General features: G+C 44.7%; 1 protein-coding gene and 1 long non-coding RNA gene across 2 annotated transcripts; both read left to right on the top strand.

Annotated features, from left to right (window-relative positions):
* The first annotated feature begins 577 nt into the window (after window positions 1-577).
* LOC149328639 (uncharacterized) lies at window positions 578-8,211 on the top strand. Its single transcript, XM_089559043.1, has 4 exons — window positions 578-636; window positions 835-892; window positions 4,995-5,100; window positions 8,198-8,211. Exons 1-4 carry the CDS (start codon window positions 578-580, stop codon window positions 8,209-8,211), a joined length of 237 nt encoding a protein of 78 aa, XP_089415169.1.
* An 837-nt stretch (window positions 8,212-9,048) lies between these two features.
* Window positions 9,049-9,981, top strand: LOC149328640 (uncharacterized). The gene is made up of 2 exons (XR_016285494.1): window positions 9,049-9,511; window positions 9,746-9,981. It is a non-coding gene; the product is annotated as an uncharacterized LOC149328640 (long non-coding RNA).
* The last annotated feature ends 1,476 nt before the right edge of the window (window positions 9,982-11,457 follow it).

Raw genomic sequence — 11,457 nt, forward strand, 5'->3', positions numbered from 1 at the left:
GTCAGTGGACCCCTGAATCACCCTGATAGGTGCGTGGGTTCATGAGAGAGAGATGTGGGCAGAATGCATGAGCGCTGACAAAGGTGAGACAACTTTCGCGGTCATCCGTCGACTGCCATTTGCCATGGTGGCAGGGTGGGTGAGACTTTAATATAGATATAAAGACAAACAGGAATTTCTTACCACTAATGTGGGAGAACATCCCGTTCCTCTCGCTCGTAACGCCTCCCACAGGTGTGACAACCCCACGAAGTACTTGCGCAGACCTCGTATTTGAGAACCACGCATTGGTGCACCAAGTCGAGGATATATGCATCTATTTCTCCGGCCACAAAGCTTCCTTCATGACAATCACGAACAGTTAGTAGAGTGTTGGCAACTCTGCTCTGATGAGGAGGGATGAGGGGATTGAAAAGAGGAAGGGACAAGGGGTGAGGTGCAAAATCTTGTCATTCAAGCCAGTCCCTCCCACTACAGTCGTAGTAGGCCTTCAGGGCAGTTGATTCCTCAAGCCATGGTCATAAACATTATGACCATGGCGGGCACCATGAGTGGGCACCGGAGTACAAACAGCAACATGTTCTACATTGCACATTTCTGCACTTCGCAGGCGTTCCTGGCGTCTTTTCTTCTGTGGTGAGCGCTTGCTACCGTTTCCCGTCCAAGACATTCAGATTGTGTGGCATCACCGAACCACCATACCGGTCCCGATATCTACGTCCCGCTGCACCCACCCAGACAGATGCGCCCATCGTACGGCGCATATACGTCACCCTCGATGACGTCAATTTCCGGCGCCTATTTAAACTGCTGGCTGTGCTTCCCCGCCTTCAGTGGGCACCGGAGTAGCAACAGCAACATGTTCTACATTCCAACTTTCTGCATTTCGCAGGCGTGTAAGCCTTTTTCCTTGTACGCTAAGAGAAGCGATGATATCTCCTTGTAGCTGCTCCCGTGACCACAAGTGCTTTCTAAAATTATTTGCGAGTGCTTTCTTATGTCTGTGCTCTTGCTTTGCTGTGGCGACATTGAATCCAATCCTGGGCCTAACACCCGCTCTGAATCCAATCTAGAAACACTGACTTTGCCTGACGAACCCTCGGAACAGATGGCCGTTATCTTCAAACTGCTCAAGGATATTTAGCTGCGATCTGTCCAGTCTTCTAAGTGTCAGACTGAATTGGTGGCGAGATGTTAGATCAATCAAAGCTAGCCAAAAAAATATTGAATCCAAGATTGGCTGCCTCCAAGATAGACTTGACGCCCTTCAAGAAAAAACAAAGTGCTTTGATGACTTTGAAGAGCAGGTTAAAGGTTTCTAAAAATCTATGGAAGCCCGCAACGCTCAGCCTGATTCTATGATATCTCGCTTTACCGATCTAGAGGACAGACCACGAAGAAATAACGTTATTTTTCACAGTTTCCGTGATTTTCGGGAATCATGGGAGGAATCTGAAGCCCTGGTCGTCAACGTGTTAAGCCTTCGCGTCAATTTACCCGACATGGCAATTGAACGCGCTCATCGTCTCGGTTCATACTCGCCTAACAAAGCCTTCCCATCGTTGCAAAATTCAGCCATTACAAGAAAAAGTGTTTTCCGTACACAGTGAACTAAAAGAAAAAGACATTGCAATATCTGACGACTACTCATCCGTCATCCGTCATGCACGAAGTAAACTGATAGCCTTTGCTAAGAGTTTGCCAGGAACACCCCTCTTTCATCTGCGCTACAACAAATTGTCAGTAAACAAGAAACTCTACATGTACGACCATGCCATTGACAGCGTGACAGAATGCCCCTCACAAACACTGCATATTGATACGCAACAGGGCATTTCATCCCCTGGCAGTGCGTAGCAAGGCGAGAGGGGCAGTGGTAGTCGTTTATCTCCCGTATCGGTATTGTTCACTAATATTCGAAGCATTAAAAACAAACACGACTCGTTCACTTCTGCAATAAACACATGTAACCCAGATATCATTGTACTTACTGAAACTTGGCTGCATGCGCATGTTCGTGACCACGAAATTTTCTTAACCGCTCATAACTTCTCTGTTTATCGCTGCGACCGCACAATAAAAGAAGGGGGCGGTGTTCTTCTGGCTATTAACAAAAACTTACCCTCTCAGCGTATTAGTATTACTACGAACTTGGAGATAGTATGGGCAAATATTGAAATAAACTTCCAAAAAATTATAATTGGCGCATGCTAGCGTTCTCGTACTCACTCTACCTCCTTTGTTGACGAATTACAGGATGCGATCAACATCATCTTAACACGCCACCGTTTCTTGCCCCTTTTATTGCTTGGCAATTTCAATATTCCAAACATTGCATGGAATAACGAACCCACTGTCAAATGCCCTTTTTGTGCGTTAGCAAAAGATTTTCTCGACTTGTGTGCGTTATTCACTTTCAGTCAACTAATAACACAGCCTACCAGAACCACACCACATGTTGCTAGTACTCTTGACGTACTGCTAACTACTCGGCCCGAATTTATTTCGAACATTTGCCATTCTCCTCCCCTGGGCGACCATTGACTGATTAGTTTCAACATCAACATTTAACGGCCAAAAATCAGAAAGAAAACAGAGATCATTCGCGACTACATGAAAGCAGATTTTGATTCCATTAACAAAGAGCTCTGTATATTTCCTGATGTCTTCCTCACAGATTTCAACGCACGCAGTGTGCAAGCGAACTGGGACATGTTGATGGCTAAAACCACTGAATTAACAGAAACGTTTATCTCTGCATACACTGTCTCCTCGGACGGTCACGCTGCCTGGTACAACACTCACATAAAGCACTTATCTAACAAATAAAAAAGTTTATATAAATCAGCTAAAACATCTCCTAGCAGTGCAAAATGGGCAGCTTACAAACGTGCATCTGACGCCTACATCACAGCCATTAAGGCTGCAAAAGATAACTTATTAAAAAACATTGCCATCTATGTTACCTACTGACACGAAAAAGTTTTGGCGCACCATTAACCCAAAGCATGACGACAGAATAACCCTTGTTGATGACGCTGAAAACGTCATCCCACCTACCGATTCTGCATCCATCTTCAATGATGTTTTTACACGCAACGTTTTGAAACACACCCATCCCGCTCATCCAACTACACACTCTTACGACTTTGCTGTACCTTTTAACCATTGAACCAGTCGGCGTAGAAAAAAAGAATCATATCACTGAAACTTTCATCTGCTCCTGGCTGTGACCTAATTAATCCAAAGTTTCAGAAAAACACTAACTGATATTGTTCCGTTATACTTTCAAAGATTTTTCAACAATCACTTGAGAAAGGTTCAATGCCTGCTGAATGGAAAGTTGGGAAGGTGATTCTACTCCACAAATCAAGTACGAAACATTGCCCACTTACCTATCGGCCCATTTCTTTAACCAGTATACCATGCTAAATTTTTGAGCATATCCTCTTTCCTCAGATTGCCAACTTTTTAGAAGCGAACTCATTTTTCTCACAGCACGGCTTTTGCAAAACATACTTGTGTGAATCCCAACTAGTATCGTTCACGCATAAACTGCACCTAATATTTGATCACTCTTCAGCAGCTCACTTAATATTTTTATATTTTTCCAAAGCATTCGATAAGGTGTGCCATAGTTTATTAATGTATGAATTGCATCAACTAAGTCTTAATACCAAAATTCTGTACTGGCTTGAGGTTTTCCTGACTAACCGCTCTCAGTTTATCTCAGTTAATGACTTCGTAGTTAAAGAAAAATTCGTCCTGGTCTGGGGTTCGATCCCGGGACCACCGCTTCACCACAGCAGCCGCTAACAGCAATTGAGCTAACCGGGACGGCAAGCTTATGGTAGGGCGAGAGCTAATTGATCAATTACTCGAAGTGGGAAGAATGTTGGTCAAATGTTTAGGGGAATCCCCCAAGGTGGAGTAGATTTGTAATAAGTGAGTAATTACTCATTGGCATCCACCCGAGCGCAGCCATACGGATACAAAGGAAAGCTGTACAGCTTTCTCAAATTCGAATTTTTCTTTAACTACGAAGTTGCTGAGAAAGCTGTACAGCTCTTCTTTGTAGCCGTATGGCTGCGCTCGGGTGGATGCCAATGAGTAATTACTCCCTTATTACAAATCTACTCCACCTTGGGGGATTCCCCTAAACATTTGACCCTCAGTTAATGACGTAACCTCGCAGCACCGTCCAATTCACTCAGGTGTTTCACAAGGCTCTGTGCTGGGGCTCCTTTTATTTCTCATTTACATTAACGACTTACCCTCCTGCGTCTCCTGACACATTCATTTTTTTTTGCTGATGACTGTAATTTTCACCGAAATAACTTGTGATGACGATGTAACCAGGCTACAATCAGACCTTAACGCTGTTTCTGTATGCTGCAAGTTATGGTTAATGGAATTGAATGTTAACAAGTGTAAATGTATGCGTGTGTCAAGAAATACTGATGAGCTGCCTGTCTATTCTCTTAATGACGCACCATTAGATCCGGTAACTACTTACAAGTATCTTGGCCTTCACATAACCTCTGATCTAACATGGACCATTAACATCGCGCATATAATATCCAATGCTAACCGAATGCTTGGCTACTTACGACGCAATTTTTCTAAACACCGTCCTCTTTGAAATTACTCCTTTACAAAACTCTACTACGGCACAAACTTGAGTACGCCTCGTCAGTTTGGGATCCAGGCCAAACAAACCTAACTCAGGCTTTGGAAATGGTTCAGAATAATTCTACTCGCTTCTTTCTTTCTAACTATACCAGAACAGCAAGCATTAGTGCCATGAATTCTAGCCTTAACTTACCATCTTTATCATCACATCGCAAAATTTTTCTCCTCTGCCTTTTTCACAAGTTGTTCTCGCACCGCAGTTTTATGCCGAACTTATCTCATCACCTCAGTACGTATCGCCGAGACTAGATCACGTTCACAAGGTTGACATCCCTTTCTGCAGATCAAAAACTTTTTTCCAGTCATTCGTAACACGCACATCGAATGAGTGGAATCACCTTCCTTCTCCGACGGCCACCATCACAGATCATCATTTATTAAGGCGAAAGCCTTTAATGTCTCATCGTTGTAAGCAGCAGTTGTCGACAGAAATGTCACGCTTTTCAGTTGGTCGAAACGGTCGTGACGTCACAGTGCGCTAATTTCAAACGGGGCCAATTGTACTTTGGCTAGTATCCATGCAATTAATTGAAGAGATCCTATAGTGATGCTCCAAAAAATTGGGACTGAGCTTAGTTAATTACTTAATTACCTAGTTAGCGTAATTAACTTTTCTAGTCAGGTCATATAAATAAATAAAACCGAGTAGGAAATTGGTCCAGCTCACGAATCGAACCCCGGTCTTCGCAGTGCGAGACGAGCATGCTATCCACTCCGCCATGCCAGCTTCTTTCTTTTCTTCGACATGGCATTTATTACAGTGATGTAATGTTCTATGTACATAAACTATATACAAGCCATTATGAAAACAGTGGTAAACAATACATATTCAAAGGCCATGCACTAGAAAAGGGGCAATGCAGATCACATCACTAATATTGAGTGCCACTCCGGTTCGTACTCAGTCTGGGCATACACGTCTCTTAGATGAATCCGCCATGCCAGCTCGATGGTTTGGAATGAACAAATGCGCGTCTAGTGAGTACGGTGTCTTCGCTCACTGCCATCCTCCTCCCTTCTCTTCCGGCGAGGTTTAGGTGTCCACCGATATATGAGAGACAGATAGATTTCCTTTCCTCAAAAACCAATTTACCGACGAGCGAGGCGTAGAACCGAATGGGCGATGGCGTTCTATGGACTCCCTGGCAGCGTTGCAAGACGCTGTCGCGTTCCACTCTTAGAGGCGAAGCTTAATATCTTAACCACACATCAGTGACCGCACTTTAGGTCAAAAAAGTGCACCCCCCCCCCCCCCCCTGAATTTTGACGGGTGTCCTCCGAGATATGTGAGACAGTTACTGCGTAATTTCCTTTCCCCAAATACAATTTTCAGTTTCTTCATTACGGGCCATCTTTGTCTTTCTTATCTCACTCCCACTTCCTCCCTTCCTGTACGGTGCGGTTCAGGTGTCCACCGAGATGACCGAGAATTACTGCACCATTTCCTTTCCTCAAAAAGCGTTGCGTTCAAACGGCAAGGCATCGCGTCGAACGGGTAGTGGCGTTCCGTGGCAGCGCTACACGCTGTGGCGTTCCACTCCTAAAGGCGAAGCTTAAGCCACCGTTCATAAAAGATGCTTAAGCGTCATTAAGTAGCAGTTAATTAGTATTCAGGCATTAAGCAGTAATTAACCATTAATCAGTGCTTTGTCATCACTTAGTAATTAGTACTCAATTACATGTGACGCCACCAGTGCCACAGAAGCAGCCAAAGTGGAGCGGAAAACGCTTTCGCCTCTACGCCCTTTAGACAGTCAAAGTGCCCCTGAATTTTTAAGCATGAAATGCTTTTAGCCCCCGTTGTCGGCAGTGTGGTGACGTCACGCCTAGACCGAGAGCCATCATTCGGGCACTGAAATCCACTCATCCGGGCACTGAATTCCATTCATCCGGGCTCTGAAACGAGAACATCCGGGCACCGTACGAGACTTAACGAGATTTAACGAGACTCTCTAAGCCCTCCTACGCGACCGGCATGCAAGCGCCGGTTGGTCTCCAAAGAAGTCACAAAAAATAACTGCTGTGCAGTGCCGTGATAATGCACGGAATTATAATTTCCGATTTCTAATAACGCGTGCAAAAAGCACACAAATGCCACGATACACTTCGTTGTCATACGTGATCTTTTAGGGGCTTCGCGCATCGAAGCAAAGCCGCGCAGGCGCATAGGGGCCCGGGGGAGAAGCGCTGCGTTCAAAGGGCAAGGCATCGCGCCGAACGGGTGGTGGCGTTCCTCCCTTCCATTACGGTGCGGTTCGTTGTGTCCACCGAGATGGCAGAGAATTACTGCGCCATTTCCTTTCCTCAAAAAACCTTGCGTTCAAATGGCAAGGCATCGCGCTGAACGGGTGGTGGCGTTCCTCCCTTCCTGTACGGTGCGGTTCGGGTGTCCACCGAGATGACATTAGGCCCGTAAACATTTCATGCTTACTCTACTCTCGGTTACGGGAGAGGCAGAGTTTTTTTCAAGAATGTTATAGCTATCATTGTTTAACTAGGATGTATTTTATACTGTGTAATTGTTTTTCTTTTGTCTGTTTATTTTCTTCTTTTTTCTCTTCACTGAACGCCTGAGATAACAATGTATGTGTAGGAGTCATGTTTGTAGCTTTTCCTGTTTTAATTAACTCCTGTTTGTTAAATACATTTCATTTTTTGTAACCACTCCCCTCGGTTATGCCATAATGGCCCTGAGGGTATAATAAATAAATAAATAAATAAATAAATAAATAAATAAATAAATAAATAAATAAATAAATAAATAAATAAATAAATAAATAAATAAATAAATGTTTGCATTCATTGAATAGGGGCGAATACACCTTAGAGTGGTTTAAACTTGAACAGGGTTTCAAAGTTACTGAAAAAGTTCAGTGTTCGGCAGACGGGGCGTAGCAGGCTCAGCTCAAGTTGAGCATGTAACTAAAGGGGAGGGGGGCTACAAAATCGCCATTGCAATAAAAAGGCCACTCCTATTGGTAGACGATTATCTCTTTTTTGCTGGAGGCCCTTCGCTGTGCAAATTCCAGGCGTGAAATGGTATATTTCCGCCGTATAATCAGTAGTTGTAGACAAAGTCTGGGAAAGCACTGAAACCTTCGCCCGGCTACGTTGACCTCCAGATCAAATTTCCTGCCTATGATTTCTAGCAAGACATAATAATTCAAATGCCCTCTCTGAATACAATCTTCTTACTTTTGCTTTTATTAACACCTGTCAATACAGTTCTTTTTTTCTTTACTCCTCACACGAAACTACATATATTGTCCCGATTACAGTTTTCGTTTTTCGGGTTATATTTTTTGTCAAAAGATTGGCTTAAAGTTTTTCGCCACATTGTATCTTTAATGAAAGCAAGATAAAATATCTCGTTATTTTTTTCAGTAACATTCCTTAATTTTTTGTCCTTACCGTGATAAATTGTGCGGGCCTGGCGGTCGAGGAACCTGTCTGTGGCGTCAGTTCCAGTGAGGTAAGCGCGCGCTAAGGCTGATGGCCTTCGCAGCCTGCGAGCAGTGACGTCGATAGAAAGACGGAAAGCTAAAGGGCCTGAAGGCTATTGAGGGTATTTTGCTGTAGTGCGCCTACAGGATGTGGTTTCGTAATACACTTCCGGCCACCAAAAGTGTCATTCATTGTTGTATGCAATAGGTAACTCCGCGACCAGCCATGACAGCGTAGGTCATCGTAAGATATTTACTTGCGTTCGAATATAGTAAATGCCTCCGGATTAAAAGGGAAGTACGTGTGAATAGTGATTTTAAGCATTCATTACAATATATGCCTTACAAAGAACGTACCTCTAAATATTTACAGGTAGGAAAAACTGCCATTCATTAACAGAGCCAGCCAGCCTACGCTCGACAACGCGAACTTTTTGAAACGAGGACTCTGGTGGTGAAATCAGACGGGCCAGTTTAGATCCGAGGTTTGCACATGTTTTTAAATATACTTGGCAACTCACTTGAGCTGAAACTCTTCTCTAGAGCAGTTTTCGAAAATTTAGCTCGAAGAATGGCGGAACCCAGTGCCGGCTGCGTCCATTGGGAGCCGACGGATCGGAAACGCAAAGGGTGCGGAGACAGAAACTGTTTTGCACATGGAATGGCGAAAGTGCATCTCTACGCGGGCAAGCGGCAGAGGCCATGAGAAAATATCTCACCAATGGATGTAGAGCGCGAACAGTCGGTCTTCGCGCCACTTCCTCGCCGGGAGCACAACGCCAAGAAGTTCTAACGTGTTTTGCAGGTTTTGCACTCCATCTACATTTTTCAGCCCAGTTTAGAATTAGCGCGCAAGTTTCTGTTTTGTTGCTGAGGCCTTCTGCAATGCTACCTACGGACGAAAAATCACAGGTGTTTGGCCGCGCGTAGTCACACCGCGCGAGCTACGTCGTCCTCTTCAGCTGGTCACCGACGCTGGCTGGTGGCAGACGCTAGAATCAAAGAAATCAACGCTGCTGCTACCCTTGATTACAAGGTCTGCCTATAAAAAAAATCTTTTCCGATTTTATCTGTAATTTTAATACGCTGCAGGTTGAAAACTTTTTGTTTTACAAACATCCTATTCTTGAATACAATTGTGCTGCCTTCAACGTTCTCTTTTGCAGGCGACCTTTTTCTTCATTCCGACCGCTCGTGCCCTGGGAGCCACGGAGTCACCTCGGCCTGGCGCCTTCCGATCGCTTCGACAACAGCTGTGTTAGTGGGTGTGGCCTCCAGTGTTTTGACGTTCACAGCGTGACCACCAGTGAGAGCATCAACGAACATGTGTCCCCCAATGACCAACGCCGACCGGAATCGCCGCAGCGTTTTCGGTGGTAAGTCAACCGGTCAGAAACCGCAGCTGTTCAATGTGTTGCTCTGAAGAGCGCATCTTTACGCCGTAATGGACGTCAAAAATTTGTAGTTCATGACGTGACACGCAATGTGTTCGCCACCCTTTTTCTGTTCTTGCTTGACTGAGACAGTATTCCGCCTGCGATTTACGACGGCGTTCGTTACAAGCTACGTTTCTGCTTTTTGGCCCATAACAGCTTTCTTTATACTTTCAGGGATGATCCCTCTATACTTCTTGAGTCCTGAGACGGAGGTCATCCGGTACACCGTACTGCAGGCTGCGCACCGTCGTGCACAACGTCTACTACTGCTCGACCAACTTCGAGGGCTATGTGGCGGTGTATTTCGTGACGCAGCCCCGACCAACTCTTCATTCCGCCAGGGCTAACGCCAGCCGTGTCTCTCTTCGAGCGACTGAATAAAGGAAGCCACGATGTTCCTGATGCACACAGCCCTTCGCATGTTTACTCATTTATGATCTACTGCCCGTCGCACGACACGGGCGGCGTTAGAGCTGCCGGGTAGGAGCAGAGTAAATTTTTTTGTGGGGCTAGTTTGCTACAGTCTGTAAGGTAAAAATTAATGGAAGATAAAATTTTTCACAAAAAGAAAGACAGCACAAGCCCGAAAGACTGCATTGCACAAAAATAAATATCTTCAGAATTTATACTGTCTAAAAGACCGTGCATGAGATGAATTTGTCACTTTTTATTTGGGAATCGGGGTCAGGTGCTTGGGGTAATTGCTGTTTTTCTCTTTACTGAAACCACCGCTGTTCATTAGACAACCAAGATAACCCGATTCTAACTTGTGTACGGAAGAGATGTGATCACTCTCGGCGCTATGGTGCCCAAAGATGACGATCAAAAATACTTGTCATTTGCGCCTAGCAACATCGTCCAAACGAGACCTCTCTTAAACAAATTTAAAACCCTCCAGGAGGCATTGAACTACCCTATCATCTATTCTACCGCTGGGCGCTTATTAAGATCGTGACTGTGTGAACGAACGCACTGCAGAACTCCTCCGATGACGACTAAGCGTAAAAGTGTTCCGCGAAAATTCGGGTCGGAGAAGATGTTACAACAAATCTGTGCGTTAATTGCGAAAATGTTTGCTACGGCGGAAAGACCTTGTCAGTACTGAAGGGAAATTATGTGCGCTGATGGACAGCATCTAATCTCGTTCTGCCGATCGGAGCTTTCTTTTACGGCGCAGTTTTTCACGGATAGAAGTGTCGGTGACTGCGGCGACGGTGAGAGAGGGACCAGGAAGAGAGAGGAAAGAGTGGTAGTAGAGGACTGGTGAATGCGATTGGGAATATGGAGGTTTTACTTGATTGCAAGACAAATATTTACAGATTAATGCCATTCGGGCCAGCTGGGGGCTTTTTACCCCATTCTGAAAGAAGATAATGCGATGGCGTTATTAAGTTGGCGCACCTCAAGATATCCCAAAAAGCAGGCCATAACCAGCAAATGTATTAAATTTATCTGTTGGGCATTAGGTGCGATAATGTGAACTATTGAAGACTAGTGTTGCTTTCGGGTGGATCAATTGGTATGTATGGCTGAAATAAGGATTGAAAACGAGTGGGGATAGTATAATTTCTTATGATAAGATAGTACTCGAAATTTATAGTCCTAAGATTTTCAAAATTCTCTTTCTTGATGATGTCACGACCCTCTCGACAAAGCAGTCAAATGTGTGCAGAAACCGGGAGGCTTTTGGAAGAGGATGACCAAGATTCCAAAAATCTTTAAAAGTTGCAGTCGCTAGGTGCAATAAATATTCCGTCTGTCCTTCCTGCGCAATTTGTGAGAAAGCCGGCGCTAGTACAAGTGTTGAATCTTCAGAGGATGTTAAACACACTGCCCAAAGAGGAACACAGCGCCGGTGGTGACACGACCCTGCCGTACACGCAACT

Source organism: Amblyomma mixtum, chromosome 9 (assembly GCF_055824585.1).
Source record: "Amblyomma mixtum isolate Tamu chromosome 9, ASM5582458v1, whole genome shotgun sequence".
In the NCBI taxonomy this organism is placed as follows: Eukaryota; Metazoa; Arthropoda; class Arachnida; order Ixodida; family Ixodidae; genus Amblyomma; species Amblyomma mixtum.